We start from the raw sequence: 18253 nt of genomic DNA, 5'->3' as shown, positions 1-18253 counted from the left end.
TCCCTCCTGAATACCCATCACTGGGCTAACCCATCCCCCCACCCCCCTTTCCCTCTGAAACCCTCAGTTTCCCAGAGTCCATAGTCAAGGGTATACGAGTAGCTGAGCTCCCCTGCTAGAACCTCCAAACAAGCTCTCAAGTGGATTAAATTCTTATTCAGGAAGGAAGAGTCAACTACAGCAGAGTTGTCTAGAAGTATTGGCTGATTCTGTTAGAAAATCCTTAAGCAGTAATTCTGATCTTGCCTGGAGATTATAAGGGAGAATATTCGTATGATCAGCTCTGGGACAGGAATGTGCTTTAGAAGCACATTTTAGAAGTGCTTTACTCCTACAAGAGCCCTCCAGAGATTTCTGAGACCTCAGAGTCTGACTGGCAGACAGTGCCTAGTTACAGTTGAGTCGGAATTGTTACGTGTCATTTCTGTGGTAAGTCAATTATTTCAGTATAGATAGTGATATTTTAACTAGACCTGATTTGGGTCAGATTTTTCTCAAAACATCCTTCTGCCTGTTTATGCTTGTCTTACCTTTTTGGGCAGTCCGTCATTTTTACCTCCTCAGGACCATGAGTTTGAGTTTTCTGTACTGAGTATGTTTAATCTGGGCTTTCTGAAGTAGCAGCCCGGGTACTCCCAAGATGCAGCAAGGCCGGGAGCTCCTCGTTTGAGAGCCCATCCTGACTGAGCCTAGCAGAGAGTGAGAATTCTTCTCACCTCAGCTGCTGAGTCTTGTCTTGAGCCTTTGCTCTAAGCTCAACGGCCATTGTGACCAGGTGAACCCAAGAACCCAAGTACCTGGGACACTGCTCTCCAGCAGTGTGCCCAGCTTCTGCCTTGGCTTACCACCCTGCTGGAATGCCCTCTGCTCAGGATCTCCACCTGTTTGTTTGGGTCCTTCACAACTTACCCAGCTCTTTCCAGGCGTTTCTCATGGGAGGTATTTTTCCTCTGTCCCTGCTACATGTAGCTCCCACCTAGATACTCCCCAACCTTACAACATCCAGTATTATACCTTCGAGAAACTCCTATTGTTGTGCCCCACACCTCAGGACACACTTTCCAGTGCTGTCAAAACCATCCTTGAGGGAGGCCTGGGTGGCTCAGTCATTGAGTGTCTGCCTTCGGCTCAGGTCATGATCCTGGCATCCTGGGATCTAGTCCCACATTGGGTTCCTTGCTCTTGGCGGGGAGCCTGCTTCTCCCTCTCCAGCTCCCCTGTGCTTGTGTTCCTTCTCTGGCTTTCTCTCTCTCTCATAAATAAGTACAATCTTAAAACAAACAAACAAACAAACAAAAAAACCTTGATCAACCCAGGTTAATCACTTGCACATGAACACTGTGACTTGAACTGTTAGCCATCCCTAAGGGAGCCAGCCCACAGCCCTGTTATCTCCCTGGCCATTATGAGTTTCTTCCCGTTGCAGGCACCTGCTGCTGGGATCCCATTGTGCGCCAGTGCCTCTTAGGGAGGGTTCCAACTCCAGTCATGCCAGCATGCTCAGAAGTTCTCCAAGGATGTAAAAGGAGGTTATTATGGAAAAACGAGTCTAACTGTTCCCTGCCTCCACTGAGAATAAACAGAGAGGAAACAATGAGTAATGTGTGCACAAAAATGCTTCAGTACTGGAACATAAAATTTTGTATCGATAGGCAAAGTGAGATACAGATTGTTGTATTAAGTAGTACCCTCAGTTAAAATACAGTTATTTGGAGGAGGCTAGGTGGCTCAATCGGTCAAGCGTCTGTCTTCAGCTCAGGTCATGATCTCAGGGTCCTGGGATTGAGCCCCCATGTAGAACTCCCTGCTCAGCGGGGAGTCTGATTCTCCCTCTCTTTCTGCCTCTCCCCCGCCTACTCATGCATGTTTTCTCTCTCTGTGTCTCTTTGCCCCCCCCACAAATAAATAAATAAAAGATTTTTAAAAATAAAATATAGCTATTTACCTGCTGCAACGTAATGTGAAAAATTACAGAGTCATAGCAGCAAAAGCCTTACACCAACAGTCTAAAATGAAGGCTCTAAAGCTAAACGTTGCTCTTTCAAAGATGTATTTAGTTGGGAAAATATAAAGCTGAGAGGTGGGCAGCCCAGATCTTGATGGAGAGAGAATGCACCCAATAGTAGGTCTCTAAGGCTCTAGAGACATATGTCCCTCATTGGCTCTCACCCAGACTGAATCCATTATACCTGCTGAGTCTGTCCAGAGTGCATTTCCTCCCAGGGACCATGAACTGGCCAGCCATCCAGATGTGCCATGTATATTCTGCCACCTGTTTTGAAGAAACATCTGGTGTTTTTATTACCTTACTATTGCTGGGAGAATTTTCCATTCTCCTCTAGGGCCCTCCATTCTTTTGAGTGATGTTGTTTGTATTGGTGCATACAGGTTCAAATATTCTGTCCAGCTTTCCTCCTTTTTGTGCAGTGTTGACTCATTTTCCCCAGATACTTGTTCATATGCTGCTTGCTGTAGTCTCTTGATCTCTCTTGCCAAATGACACTAAGGCATTTTTGAAGTGTTGGAAGCCTTTGGCTGGGGTTTTATCCAGCTGTCCTTGTTTGGTATGTTGGCAAGAGAGTCCCACTCTCCATTTGTGTAGAATTTGCCCATTATTTCTGTTCTTCCCTCTCAAGTGGAACCAGGTTAGCAAATGATGGAAAATTAAATCCAGATGATTTGTGATAAGGAATATGTTTTTTGAAAAAGACCATGGTCATAGAGAATGCTCAGAATGAGGTTATGCAAATGTTTCTATTATCACACTTTCAAGTGGTACAGGCACTCTTGATTCTGATGCAAGGCAAGGCAATTCTGGTTAGCTTTTTAGTTATTTAATTCTTCTCTTTTAAATAGCAGAGCTCACTAAAGCATAAAAGAATTAGGTCTTCAAAAGAACCTGCCTTGTAATCACCTATGTGCTTCATAGCCCAACAGAGATGATGAATAAATTTGCTTTGGTCTTGCGGTTTATAATTTACCAATGCATTATTGTAACAGAAATGGTTGTCACACTCTTTCATTTCAGGAAACATGTGATCTGAGTAAGATAAAACCTGAAGCCAGAAGATACTTGGAAAAGTCTATTAAAATGGGAAAAAGGAATGGGCTCCATCTTCCAGAACAAGTACAAAATGTGAGTTTATGTTTCTTTTTCTTATTGGAAAAAAAAGAATAAATAAAATACAACAAACAGATTGGGAAATAACATATTTGTAATATAGAAAATAATGCATAATATAAATCCATTTTCAATGTATTTGGTAGTCAGTGGTTTTAAATTCTACAACTCCTCTTAATCTCATGGTGACTTACAGACAACTGATAATTGGTTTTTTTTTTAATCCTCTGCAAATTATATTTGTTTCATGTGTGCTGGGCTTATTTTCCCTGCTGTAGTATACATTTTCTTATGGCTGGTTCCAGGTTTTAGTAGATGATTAGCATTCTCACTCCCTTGGTCACTGGTAATAAAACTTTTATGATGGAGGGGCACCTGGGAGGCTCAGTGGTTTAAAGCCTCTGCCTTCGGCTCAGGTCATGATCCCAGGGTCCTGGGATCGAGCCCTGCATCCGTCTCTCTGCTAGGCAGGGAGCCTGCTTCCCTTCCTCTCTCTCTGTCTCCCTCTCTGCCTACTTGTGATCTCTCTCCCTCTGTCAAATAAATAAATAAAATCTTAAAAAAAAAAAAAAAACCTTTTATGATGGAGAGTTTTAATATAAGCAATTTGGAATAGAATATCCTATGATTAAAACAGTTGAGGGCACTTGGGTGGCTCAGTTGGTTAAGCAACTGCCTTCAGCTCAGGTCATGATCCCACTGTCCTGGGATTGGGTCCCTCGTCAGGCTCCCTGCTCAGTGGGGAGCCTGTTTCTCCCTCTCCCCCTGCCTGCCTCTCTGCCTGCTTGTGCTCAATCTATTTCAAATAAATAAATAAAATCTTTAAAAAAAAAAAAAACTGTTGACACTTGAACAACCTGGGGGTTGAGGTGGCAACCCCCCCGCACATTCAAAAATTGATATAACTTCTTACTCCCCAAAAATGTAACTACTAACAGCCTACTATTGACCAGAAGCTTTACCCATAACATAGTTGATTAACTTGTGTTTCATATGTTTCATGTTTTATACATACTGTCTTCTTAAAGTAAGCCAGAAAAAAGAAAATGTTGAGAAAATTACAAGGAAGAAAAAACACATTTATAGTATTGAACTTTATTGAAAAAAATCTATATATGTTGCCCCAGATGGTTCAAATACCTGTTGCTCAAGGGCTCACTACCTATGCCCTTTAACGGAAGACAGATTAGCTACTGAAAAGTGCTTCTCAAACTTTTTCTTTTGTCTAATGCTGATCCCATCTTCCAGTTTCAGAAGTAAACCCAGCTCCAGAATTAAATCATTCTTCTTGGACAGGACATATAATCTTTGATCTGTTTCCAGGTCATTCTAACAATAGAACAGGAAACAAGTGTGAAAGAAATCCAAACCAAGTGATGTCAGCACAGTAGATAGAACTGAAGGTACCACTGAGATACAGGTACCTTTCTGTCATCTAATTGCCCGTCGAACACCTTGTATCCTCTTAAGCCTAGTTAGAGGAGAAATGTGTGACTGATCTCACTTTCCCTACCTTTTGTCTTCCAGGTCAGGCATCATTTCCATTAGGGGCATTGTATTAATTGAAATGTATTTATAACTGACATTGTTTAAACAATAAAAGAGATTTATTTGCTTGTATAACTAGAAGATCCACCATCCAGAAGGACTTAGAGAAGGCTCCCTCGAAACTCCCCTCCTGTCTTAATGGCCCAAATAGGATCATATGCCTAATCCTGTATCCCTCTTTAGTCAGGAGATTGCCATGCCTGGCTTACCTGAACTAGTCCATACTTTAGTAGGGATGAGATTACCTAACTGGTGTAGAGTTACCCTAGAACTTCAGGTGTAGGTCCCACTCAAATTATAGGACTAATGTAGAATGGGGGAGAGGTAGAAGGGAACTTGGGGTGATAACCAGAGTGTCCAAAAACAGTACTGCACAGTATGTGTTCCATCAGCAGACTCAACTTTATTGCACATCAGAATTACCAGGTCATTCTTTTACACAGTAGAACAGTAAGCAAGTGTGAAAGATATCCAGGCCAAGTGATGGTTTACAGCAAAACTCTGAGTACAGTGTCCCACCTCTCAGACTTTGTGTTTCATTTGGCTTGGTGTGGGTATCAAGATACGCATTTCTAACAAATTCCCTGGTAATGTTGAGGCTTCTGGTCAGCGCTGTGTTTGAGAACCGTTATGGTTAATGTGAATTTCATTATCTAGCATTTTTAGAAGAGGGGGCAGGTTAATAAAAATGTTTCATGTTTTTTCTTGTGGTTTCCTTTGATTTCTCACCTAATAGTTTTTATACAAATGTTAAGGCCCATATCAACTTAATTTACAAAGATCTATAAAACTAAGACATGACCTGTTTTCCAAAGCAACAATAGAATTGATTCTCTCTCTGTTACTATAGCACCAAGTACTGATTTCTATATTAAAACTTTGAATGGAAAAGACTAAAAGATGTTAATTATTAACAGGCTACTAGAATCATTCATTCACCCAGCAGCTATTTATTGTGTGTATATATTATGTGCCTGAGTCTGCTTTGACTATACCTCCTAAATTTATTTAGTTCTTACAAGCTTACAATTTTTTTTTAAGATTTTATTTATTTATTTGAGAGAGAGAGTGAGAAAGAGCATGAGAGGGAAGAAGGTCAGAGGGAGAAGCAGATGCCCCACTCAGCAGGGTGCCTGATGCGAGACTTGATCCTTAGACTCCGGGATCATGACCTGAGCCACAGGCAGTCTCTTAACCAGCTGAGCCACCCAGGTGCCCAGTTTACAACTAATTTCTAACACATCCCTGGGATTGCCTTTTTGTACATGTTGCATAAAGATCCTCATGGACAGAGCGTAGAAGACTGCAGGAAACGATTTTATGAAACACATCTTTAAAAAATACACTTTCTGAGGGTTGGGCATAGAAGCCAATCTTCATATAAAAGTGAAACTTATTTGACTCATAGCATTAAAATGAAGGTTTCATTTTATTGCTAATATTCTATATTTGTATCTTCTGTTCAGGAAATCAAAGCCATGAAGAAAAGAATGAGTGAGCTATGTATTGACTTCAACAAAAACCTCAATGAGGACGATACCTTCCTTGTATTTTCCAAGGCTGAACTTGGTAAAATTCTGAGTTTTTTCTGGTTAAATAATATAAGTTAGGAAAAGAATGTTACCTCACAGTTTGCCAGATCAAAGTTGAAAGAAGTCTTTAAAAAATGACCCTATACCTTCTACAGAACCCATTACCACTTCTACAAAAAGGACAGCTGAACCATGCCTAGGTTGTATGCTAATAAAAATGTGTAAACTATTTCTAGAGACATTCCAAAGGAGATTTCATAATATTTCTTGGTAACTTATGCCTTCAGTACCTTGAAATTTTTTGCCTTATAATATCGCCTACATTGAAACTTACACTAGTCTCTTCTTAACCTGTTCTGGATCTTTCTAGGCTTAGTTTTACCTGTTCTCCATCAAAACACCATCTGCACAAGTGCACTGAAGCCTATTCACATTTTGAATTACCATCTCCTAAGCCACCTGTCCTCTAATCCCACCCCCATTCCAGTAACATCAAATGATATTGTAAGGATTGTCATTATTTTACTTGAATTTCAATTACTCCACAGAATTCCTAGAGCTTCTTAAAGGCACTGTGCCAATGCTAAATAAACTAATAATGAGTGGAAAAATTAATGTATGAAAAAATGATTTTTTGCAGGTGCTCTTCCTGATGATTTCATTGACAGTTTAGAAAAGACAGATGATGACAAGTATAAAATTACCTTAAAATATCCACACTATTTTCCTGTCATGAAGAAATGTTGTATCCCTGAAACTAGAAGGAAGATGGAAATGGCTTTTAATACAAGGTGCAAAGAGGTACTCTGAATGTTTGTCTTTTTTTTTTGTTTTCATCTCCATGAAAAACCTTTTTAAGAAAAGGGTTTGCGTTGTTTACTAGTGTTGAAGTCAGCTCAGAGACCAACATGCCTATTTGAGTATTATGCCTCCTGATTCCTGAAGGCTGCCAGCTTTTCCCTGGCTTACTAGGAGCCTTGGTGCGGCCACAGCCTCAGCAGTTCTAATTAAAATAGAATGGGTTAAATAAACTAAAAGTTGTATTCTTTTATGAAGTCAACAGTCCAGGACTGGTGGAGTACCTCCCTGTCCTCAGCAAGTGACTTCCAAGGCCATCCCAGCTATCACAGTTTCCCAGCCTGTTTGGAAGAGGGAAAGTAGAAAACAGAGACAGCACCTTTAAGAAGACCTGGAAATAACATACATCAAGTCCATTCACCTCCCATTGACTCAGATTCCATCAGCTAGGCATGTATCTAGCTGCAGGGGACTCTGGGAGATGGAGTCTGAGGGGATTCTATTACCAAAAGAATTAGAAACGCATTCTCAGAGTCAGCTAGACATCTCCATCACAGTCTGCCTCTCTGGCTCTCCGGATAACTGTGAGTGCCTGTATGAACCCATTCACTATATGCCAGATCATAACCAGTTACGGCCGTGAGCCCAAAGACCATGATGTCAGGACCCCTCCCCATTTGTAGCTTCCTCATGATCTAGCAGCCTGTGAAAGAGAGGGCATGTGTACTGGTCTGTTCATCCCCAGGACACACAGCCACTGGTAGACTAGGAACACAGTAAACCACACTAAAAACTCCTATAAGGACAAGGAAAGAATGGGAAACATACAGCAGGCGCATACCAATTTTCAAAAACTGTTTGGCAGGAATTGTGAGGATTCCTTGCTCTGATGAAGTTCCTCAGACAGCTCATTAAAGTGATTTGGGTTTTTTTTTTTCTAGCAGAAATTTGTTTAGCAATTGTACTACTGATCCCTGGTCTTGCCTGCCAAGAATTCTTTCTTATCTGTTACCCTCCACGACCATATCCTGGGCAGCTACTAGTAAAGATTCCTGCTGATGCTGGTTTGAAGCCTGATTGCTTTAGGGATCAAATAACCACAAGCTTTTGTAGGTAAAGCTCTTGATGCCTTTGGTTAATATATTACCTTCAAAAACTTAGTAGGTATCTTGTCTGTTTATGTCCAGATTAATGTTAAAATAATTTTTTGGTCATTTTTTGTTTTTTTTTTTTTAAAGATTTTATTTATTTATTTGACAGAGAGAGATCACAAGTAGGCAGAGAGGCAGGCAGAGAGAGAGGAGGAAGCAGGCTCCCTGCCTAGCAGAGAGCCCAATGTGGGGCTCAATCCCAGGACCCTGGGATCATGACCTGAGCCGAAGGCAGAGGTTTAACCCACTGAGCCACCCAGGTGCCTGGTCAGTTGTTCTTAAACCTACTGGATCTTTTTACATTGGCTCATAAATCCTGTCCATCTTGCTTTTCCTCGATTTAACGGAATCTGCTTTGGGGCCTTCTGAAACAGTGGGCTTGAGGAGGAAGGTAGCGTTCTTTAATCTCTGCAGTTCAGTAACTCTGAGTGACAGTCTTTTCTCCTGATATTTGGAGGACAAAGCAATTGGCTCTGCCAGCCATCTCAAGTCCTAGATTGTAAGCCACAGCCAGAACCTCTGGTAGTAGAAGTCTTTTCCTTCCATCTTTGCAAACTGAATGGTCTCAGTTGAATTCATCTCTCTCATGTAATCTTTCTAAAAGTCCAAATCGCAACAAACATGCACCAACATTAGTTCTTCCCCAGCAGTTCCTCCAGAGCAAAGTCTCAGTAGGTAATTGTTCTGCCTTCCAAGTTATGACGTGAAATCATTTTAACAAATGTTACCCATGGTATACTGAGGATAGCCAGCTTCCCAGCCAGCAAAGTCTCTGTCCTCACCTTCTCTTCCTATACATCTTTCCTTTTTCTTAGAGCAGTACCTTATTCCTAATATCAGCCTCTGTCGTGTAAGGGTACAGGTTAAGCAGCTACACAAAAGCCAACCAAAAGCCCAGTGACTCAAATAAGATAAAAGCTGTTTCTCTTCAGAAAGGATTAGTGGTTGGCAGAGGCTGGGACCACTGGGGAATTAGTGTTTGATGGTTACCAAGTTTCCGCTTGGGGTGTTGGAAAAGTTTTGGAAACAGTGGTAGTGGTTGCACAACAGTATGAACCAAATGCAATTAGTGCCACTGAGTTATGCACTTAAAAATGGATAAAATGGGAGTTCCAGCAGGAGTGGGAAGGAGAGTGGACCCCAGAGGGCCCTGAGCAGCCCCACCCCCATGGCCTAGTTACCATCACACCCAGAAGGAGGCGCAGCTGCACTAGCTGGCCCAGTCCCCATCACGTCACCAGGAGGAGCAGCAAGTCGGGGGAGGTGACCAGCCCCTGCCCACCCTCTGCTCTTCAGACACCAGGCGCAGTAACCTGGGCACCATCGCCTCCACGGTGGCCGTGGGCAGCAGCAAAGTCATTACAACAAAGGTTCTGGAAACAGTAAAGTGGTTCTGTCAACAGGAATGAGACCAAGGAAGGTATGTTTGTATACCAAACTGTCATAAAAAATAACCCCGGGAAGTACCTGTGCAGAAGATGGCCAGCCCGCCTGCAGGCCCCAGTTCGCACCTGACTGCACCTGACCATCGGCAGCGACCACTCCTCCAGCACCCTCGCACGGGGATAAGCCCTGAAGGGCGCCGACAAGCAGGGTTCAGGAGAGCAAGGCAGGCCAGGGAGATGATTCTGCAGGGGTCCTTCTTGGCAGAGACCATCTACCATCTGAAGAGGACCGCTTTGAAGAAAGTAAGGAAAATTAAAAGGAGAACCAATGTCAGAAGCACCTCAAGATCCCTGCCAATTTCACTTCAATAACCCATGTAGATGTCCAGAAAACCCCAAACCATGAGATTTCACAGAAACAAAAGCAGCCAATTTACAGCTGAGAGTTGGTTGGCTTGTAAGCCTGACAGGGCAGGGCTAAGAAAATGTGGGCTTATCGTCGCTGACATCATTTGGTTTAGTCATCCAACAAGAGGAGATAAATAAGAAATTCCAGGAATAAAAAATGAGCAAAAGTGGCGATTCACAGACCTGTACCCCTGGGGATAAAAGTACAAAATATGTTTATTAAAAAATTAAAAAAATAAGAAATTTTAAAAAAAAAGAGCAAAAGACTGTAGCCAAAGACCTTAACTGCTTGCATTGTACCCATTAAACAGGTAACCAGAATTTCTAATCTGCGTGATCTACCCACCATGGGGTTTCTATTTTTACCAAAAAATGCCCCTTTTTGGTAATTATAAATGTATTTGGTTTGGATTTTGTTTTGTTTTGTTTTAAGCCTGATTTTTCTCAACCCATCATGAAAGGTTTTTAAATTGTTTCATAACTGGTCAAGTTGAGATTTTTAAGGACCTCATTTTTAATTTGTAATAAAAATTTACAACTTGTGGGGCTCCTAGGTGGCTCAGTGGGTTATGGCCTCTGCCTTCGGCTCAGGTCATGATCTCAGGGTCATGGGATCGAGCCCCACATCAGGCTCTCTGCTCGGCGGGGAGTCTGCTTCCTCCTCTCTCTCTCTCTCTCTCTCTCTCTGCCTGCCTCTCTGCTTACTTGTGATCTCTGTCTGTCAAATAAATAAATAAATAAATAATCTTTTTTTAAAAAAAGTTTACAACTTGATTTTTTTTTTCAAAAAGTTAGACGGCACACACCTGTTAATAAAAGTCTTAAACAATTTTTTAAATGGTTGAAGTGGCATTTTTGTTGTGGTTGTTATATATGTTTTACCACAGTTTTTGAAGAAAGGTTTATTTCTCTTGCAACTAGCAGTACAGAGGTGAATGACCCAGAGCTGGGGGAGTTAGCACCGCCATCCTCGGTATTGCGGCCTCTGAAGTCACTGTTGTCATGTGCTGGTCGCAGCTGGCAAGACAAGTATTTATACAGAGATGACTCGGGAATTTTACTCATCACCTCTTTGAGAGTCCCTTGTCCCATTGTAGATCATGTGGCCACAAATAGTTTTAAGGAAGGCTAGGGAAGGTGGTCACAGTATCCTGTGTCCAGTAAAAACTCAGAAAATCCTTTTACTAAAAGAAAGAATTGTGGGGCGAGGGGGGAAGGAGAGAGATTTCAAGAAAATTGGCAGTCTATAGTGACCTCTAGGAAATGGTGGAGCCTATATGAACCTGGGTAGCCTGATCTTGGCATGTGATCTTCCTTAGAAACGTGTCTATAAATATGATTTCATCCTTGAGGGGTAATTTTTCTTTGACCTCAACATTTATTAGTCTCTAGGAGATTACTTTTCCTTTCATTGTTAAAAAAATAAAGCGATATCATTACTTGTTTTCTTAATACATACATAAAAATTTTTTTTTGTAATGACTTGAGACAAATCTCTGCAACATCCGTACATGTAGAGGGTTCCGTGGCATTAAGTACGTTCACATTGCTGTGCAAACATCACCACCATGTGTCTTCAGGGTTTTTTGTCTTCTCTAGCCGAAACTGTACCCATTAAATGCTAACTCCCAGCCCCGCTCCCCCGCCCCCACCCCTGGCATCCACTGTTTTCCTTTCTGGCTCTATGAATTTAACTCCTGGGAACCTCATGTAAGTTGGAATCATACAATATTTATGCTTTTATAACTGACTTACTTTACTTAACATAATACCTTCAAGTTATGGTTTAGCATGTATGAAAATTTCTTTCCCTTTTAAGACTGAATAATATTACATTGTATGTCTATACCACATTTTCTTATTTTTTTTAAAGATTTTATTTATTTATTTGAGAGAGAGAAAGAGAGAGAGAGCATGAGAAAGGGGAGGGTCAGAGGGAGAAGCAGACTCCCTGCCTAACAGGGAACCTGATGTGGGACTCGATCTCAGGACTCCAGGATCATGACCTGAGCCAAAGGCATTCGCTTAGCCAGCTGAGCCACCCAGATGCCCCTATACCACATTTGCTTTATGCATTCATCCACTAATGGACATTTGGGCTACTTCCACCACTTGGCTGTTATTCACATGATGGTGTAGTGAACACAGGTGTACAGATATCTCTTTGAGTTCCTGTGGAACACACATCCACAAGTGGAACTGCTAGATCATATGGTAATTATGTATTTAATCTTTTAAGGACTTGCAATACTGTTTTCCACAGCAGCTACACTTGTTACATTTGCATCAGCAATATACAAAATCTCCAAATTCTTCACATCCTCATTAACACTATTTTCTATTTTCTATTATTTGTATAATAGCCATACTAATGGGTGTGAAATTAAAGTGGCAAACTTGTGTTTATATGTATTTATAAGTACCAAAAACAAATTTAAGTATCAATATTTGTTGTAGTCTTGTCAATGGAATTAAATGTGGAATCCCTGTAGTCCTTAAGATTACTTTTTCACTCCAAGTTTATAATACTTACAATTTTATTAAGACTTCATAGCAATCTCCTGAGTCTTAAAAAGTCAATGATTTCGGAAGTAAAATTAGATCATGAATTTTTTTTTTAAGTCTTTAACAGTGAAGTGGAATCATTTATTAGGAGGTTGAGATGGTTTAAAAATAATTGACAATTTTACCAACCTACAGATACATGTAATAACTTCCTTTTAATGCTTTGGATCCAATTAATGATTAGTCTGTGTTTTTGTTATTGTTTATTACTAGGAAAACACCGTAATTCTGCAGCAGCTACTTCCTCTGCGGGCCAAAGTAGCCAGACTCCTTGGCTATAGCACACATGCTGACTTTGTCCTTGAAATGAACACCGCGAAGAGTACAAGCCATGTAACAGCCTTTCTAGGTGGGGTCTTTTTTAAAAATCAATTGTATATTTCCATTTTTCTTCTTCTTTGACTGTTTCACTGTATTTACCTAAATGCATATGCTCTTGTTATGTATTTGTGCTTCACCGTTTGTCACAAATGTAAGATAAACATGTATTTGGCTCTTTATGGGACCTGGCAGTTTGAGAGGTAACCCCGGAGCGTGAGGTGAAGGCAATGGCCTGAGAAGCCCTCTAAAGAGAAAGAAGGAAACTTAGGGAAGACACAAAGTGATCTAATTCTGATGAGGCCTGTAAGAGAGTAGGTGAATATAGGCAGTCAAGAGGATGACTCAGATGAGAACATGCCAATTTTAAATTAGGGAGAAAGTGAAATAGTCAAAATTAAGCACAGTATAGAAATTGTGGTATCCATCTAAGAAGTGGAATTGCTGTATCCAAATAGACTTTCTTTATAGAGGGATTAGTGATAAAAGCCATGGCTGTTAAAGGCATTGAGCAATTTTTAGTAATAGTGATCACAGGTTTCATCTGATTTATTTTCCCTGGCTTTTTGAGGAGCCTCATCTCATTGAAGAATAATCATGTACATGAGATGGTTTCACTATTGTTTTGTTTCCTGAATTACAACATTCCAGAGTCCAAGTTCTCTGAGATAAACTTGAGCTTTGTTGATGGTGGGAAGAAGTTGTGGCTTGGTTTGGCTGGTGCTGAAAAAAATGGGAGGGCAAGGAGCCATGAAATTAATTACCGGGAAGAAAACAGCAGTGCTGTCATGATAGAGCCAGCTTTCTTTCCCTCCCTCCTTTCTTCAACCCTTCCTTCCCCCCAGTTATCTGCACCAAGTACTATAAAAGAGGGAAGACATTGGTATATGTATGAATGTACTTGCTCCCCAAAGCAATAAATCACTGACTTTTCCCACTTCCCTCATAGATGATTTAAGCCAGAAATTAAAACCACTGGGTGAGGCAGAGCGAGAGTTTATTTTGAATTTGAAGAAAAAGGAATGTGAAGAGAGAGGTTTTGAATATGATGGAAAAATCAATGCCTGGGATCTATATTACTACATGACTCAGACAGAAGAACTCAAGTACTCCATAGATCAAGAGATCCTCAAGGAGTATTTCCCAATTGAAGTGGTCACTGAAGGCTTGCTGAACATCTACCAGGAGTTGTTAGGTCTTTCATTTGAGCAAGTGGCAGATGCTCATGTATGGAATAAAAGTGTGACACTTTACACCGTGAAGGATAAAGCCACAGGAGAAGTTTTGGGACAGTTCTACTTGGACCTCTATCCAAGGTACTGAGAATCATGTTGTTAGAAGAGACCCTAGGGATTAAATTCCTACCCAGATTAAGACTCTTGTCTTCCAGAGTTCTCTCGTATGGTTCTTGGAGTTCTATGGGAGTAAAGATGTGGGCTCTGAAGTCAGAGTGTCTGGCTCCGTCACTTACTAGGCAACTTAATGTTCCTATGCCTCCGTTTGTTGATCTACATTATAGGTTTGATCAAACAGGAATATTAATTCTACCTGCTTTGTAGGATTGTAAGGATAAAACGGTTGGTTAATTATGTACAAAACATTAACTGGAAGACTACCCTGCATATAGAATTGCTTAATAAATGTTTGCAGCCATCATCATCATCATCATCATCATCATCATCATCATCATCATCTAGTTTGTGCACTGCTCTTACTTAATTTAAAATTGGCCTCCAAAATAGTTATTATTCAGGTAATCTCTCTGCCAGTACTCTTCAGTCTCTGGCTGCTTCCCTGAGTCCGGCTGAGAGGCAGCACAATACAGCAGGAATAGCAAAATCTTTGTAGTCATTCAAATTGAGTTGGGATGCTTAGGTGATTTAACTTGAGACTGTTTCCTCGTCTGTAATGTGAGAGTGGTGATCCCTTTACAGGATTGTTTCGTGCATTAGGCTATACATGCATATCACCCTGGCTAGGTAGTCAGTCACTGGGAAGAATCAAGAAAACATTGTTGTCTCTGAAACATGTGGGAACTATGGGCTCCATAGGGGCTCCATCAGCCACAAAAGGATTTGGATCACTTCCTCTCTAGGCTGCTTTCTACAACAAAGCCAGCCTGTTACAATTACCAATTCATTTTACTGCCTAGTCCACAGGAAATCACAGTGACGCCCTACTTTAGTGGCACAAACAAGTTTTTAACCCGAAGACTGGGTGACTTTGGGTGGCTGCTGGGAAGGAGGCTGGATAACCGCATCATCCAGTGGAGAGTGGTGCCTTATCCCAGTGTTTTATGGACTTACTTTCACTTTCAAAATGGTCTAAAAATAAGCGCTTGTCATGTAGATGGGTCTCTTTTTAGTAAGAGTGTTAGCATGCAGTTTTAAGCCAGAAATTCTTTCAGGGGAAATCCTTCAGCCCTGGAGTCTTTTAGAACTATCCCCAGATTCTACTTTCAGGGTCACAGATAACAGTTCTTGCCACCCCAACCTGCTGTCTCCCCGCCAACATAGGGTCGCTTTCTTTTGCACTCTGAGATCTGGCCTTTGCGAGTAGCGCTAGGATGGGAATCAGAAGCCCATCTCTTGTGAAAGTAGTGACCTACTTAGTATTCACTTCCTGTCACCTTTCTGTCACTTCCTAAAAGTGAGATGGAGTAACTTGTTTTTTTCTCAGTGACTCAAAAAAGGATATTTGGAGTAGGGTTAAGAAAAATCAGTTACTTTTTTTTTTAATCACATTTCAGTGTTTATTCATTGAATACTGAAATTCTCAAACAAAACAGAACAAAAATACTCTGATGATTCCAACATAAGATGCTTGACAGGGACATTTTTATTTTTTTATTTATTATTATTTTTTAAATTTTGTATAGAATTTACTCCTGGGGCATAAATTTTTGTTTCTTCAGTTTCTTCTGGGATATCTTTTTCTTCTGTGTGACCTCTTATTCTGGTTTAGGAACAGTCTGCTCTTTTTCAGTAAGGATCCTCTCAGTGCGGCAGGGAGAGCTCATGTATGGGTTAACCCGACCAGGAGCCCTTTAAGTTCTACGCCGCATCTGGGGGGCACTGTTCACCAGAGAATCTACATTTAAACCCTTAAGGTACAGCATTACTCTCTCCATTTTTAAACATGTACCGTAAAAATTCAGCACTCTCTGGGCCGCCAACCCTGTGTCCATCCCCACTCTTTGGCCCGGGCACACCTCCCAAGTCTACCGTTGTAGCGATGGAATGGCCCATACTGCTTCCACAAAGTGGTATCCTTCAGATACTTGGTGGCTTCTTGGATGTGCCTACCTTTGATGGCCTGGGCAGTTTCACATATGTTCTTAAAGTGTACGTGAAAATTTGAAACTCTGATTTGCGTGATTTTGTAGGGTTTTCTGGGTCAAGTGACTAGCAGTACCATTTTCAGAAATCACTTCAGGTCACTTAGGGGAAAAATGATAGGGACATTTTTAAAAATTACCATCATTTTATAGACAAAATATGAAAAGGTAAAATGTCAGAATAAAGAAGACTTTAAAATTAAATAAATCAAGTTTTTTCTTAAAAGGGAAGATTAAAAACCCCTCAGTGCCACTGACTTTTAAATCGGTAGAAAGTCTAAGCTATTCTTAGACTTTAAAAGTTCTCCAAATATCTCAGCCCTTGTCTGTCTAACACAGTGGCACCCATATTACTCTCAAATGAAGAATATGCTTTTGGGGGGGAAAAACATGTTTTTGGCCTTTCTTAATGTACTAAGATGCACTAAATATAATAGGATTAACATGTCCAGATTACTTTAGTTTTCCCCTGTTGAAAAATAAGGTTTATAAATCTATTTACACATTTACAATCAACTATATGAAATTATTGTGGAAAGCCCTGAGTAGCCCATTGAGGCACCAGTTACCACATTCAGTGTATCGTTTCTGGTGTACCCATCCACCGCTTCTGTCCCCGCTCTGTCTGCCTACCCTTCCGGTGTCCCTGCTCAGTGCTGACTCAGCCTGTTCAGTAGATCTCATTCGTAGGTCTGGCACACACTGTGTTCCTGTCTTTCCTTCAGAAGTAAAGGATTTTTTTCTGTTCTCTTGGCCTTGGCAGTGGGTTTTCTCCAATGCTCTTAGCACAACAGCGTTTCTTGCCCTCCCTCAGAGAAGTGAGGCAATGCTTCATTCCTCTGTCAAGACAGCTGCTCCCTCTCCGGGCCTGCATCAGGACTGATGCTCCAGCAGGGCATCAGCCTGCTACCCTCTTTGTGTGCGGCCTCAGCGAGGTTCAGGGAGAAGACCCTGCACAAGGAGGCAGAACGTCCTTATCTATAGTGCCCAGGGGCTCCCCGATTTCACTGGTCTACCATGGCCTTTAACAATTTTTTAAAAGACTTCTCTTACTGGTTTCTGTAGTATTTGCCCCGGGCTAAAAAACACACTTGCGAGGCGCCTGGGTGGCTCAGTGGGTTAAAGCCTCTGCCTTCAGCTCAGGTCATGATCCCAGGGACCTGGGATCGAGCCCCACATCTGGGCTCTCTGCTCAGCAGGGAGCCTGCTTCCCTTCCTCTCTCTCTGCCTGCCTCTCTGCCTACTTGTGATCTCTATCAAATAAATAAAATCTTAAAAAAAAAAAACCACACACTTGCTTCCTTGCGTCCTCTCCCCTTGGTGACATCAGTCTTAGACTATAAGTTACTTGATTGCCTTCCCATTAGTGATGAATTCAAGAAAAGTGGTGATTTGGAGATTGTGTAGCATATTGCTGTTGTATGGATAGGAGCAGTGTCCTTTCCAGCTTTGTACCTCATCATAGGAAGCTGGAAAAAGCTGGTTGTTTTGTTTTGTTTTGTTTTTTTTAACTTGAATAGCAACAGCAGGGAAAGCAGATCAATAAGGAGTCACCAAGAAAGACAATGTAAACAAGGGTGTATATCAATCAAAACCTATAAAGTAAAATGTCCTACCCCAAACCTGAATGTACTACTAATCCTGAGGGGGGGGGGGGAGATGGAAACCTACTTTTAGAATAAAATCCAATTGCACATACCTTTTTGAGAGACCATCATTGTTTAAAAATAGATAACTTTATAGTGTAATTTATGTTTTTCCCAAGCTAACTAAAAGCATTCTGTTTCAAAGAGGCCTGACTAGTTTATAAGAGGAGCACATTTACTTGTGAACACTGATTCTTCCTTCCTTGAATAAAAGGAACAACCTTATTGTGTAGTATTTGGTTTTTATCAATTCTGATTTTAAGAAAAATCTGTTCAGTAAACCAAACTATATCTTTTATTTCAAGTTTGCTTTAACACAATGTAGTATTTAGTGACACCATCTTTGAAGAAGGAAAGTAAGGTCCCATCAAAGTAAACATTGGGCTCTACACTGGGTGTGGTGTATATTCTTGATTCTTACATTACAGTTTTTCCACAGAAGAA

At 41.0% G+C, this 18253-nt stretch overlaps 1 protein-coding gene and 1 pseudogene across 1 annotated transcript in view; one reads left to right on the top strand and one right to left on the bottom strand.

The window, feature by feature from the left end:
- The window catches only part of NLN (neurolysin), a 93071-nt gene that overhangs the window by 48965 nt on the left and 25853 nt on the right, over nucleotides 1–18253 (top strand). The window contains exons 4-8 of the mRNA XM_032849525.1: nucleotides 3029–3136; nucleotides 6136–6238; nucleotides 6842–7002; nucleotides 12722–12857; nucleotides 13776–14142. Of these exons, the coding sequence (XP_032705416.1) occupies nucleotides 3029–3136; nucleotides 6136–6238; nucleotides 6842–7002; nucleotides 12722–12857; nucleotides 13776–14142 (875 nt within the window). The remainder of the gene's footprint in view (nucleotides 1–3028; nucleotides 3137–6135; nucleotides 6239–6841; nucleotides 7003–12721; nucleotides 12858–13775; nucleotides 14143–18253) is intronic.
- On the bottom strand, nucleotides 15708–16847 carry LOC116863591 (annotated as a pseudogene).

Source organism: Lontra canadensis, unplaced genomic scaffold (assembly GCF_010015895.1).
Source record: "Lontra canadensis isolate GAN:19392208 unplaced genomic scaffold, GSC_riverotter_1.0 scaffold4, whole genome shotgun sequence".
NCBI lineage: Eukaryota > Metazoa > Chordata > Mammalia > Carnivora > Mustelidae > Lontra > Lontra canadensis.
This window is presented reverse-complemented; position numbering and strand designations above follow the sequence as displayed.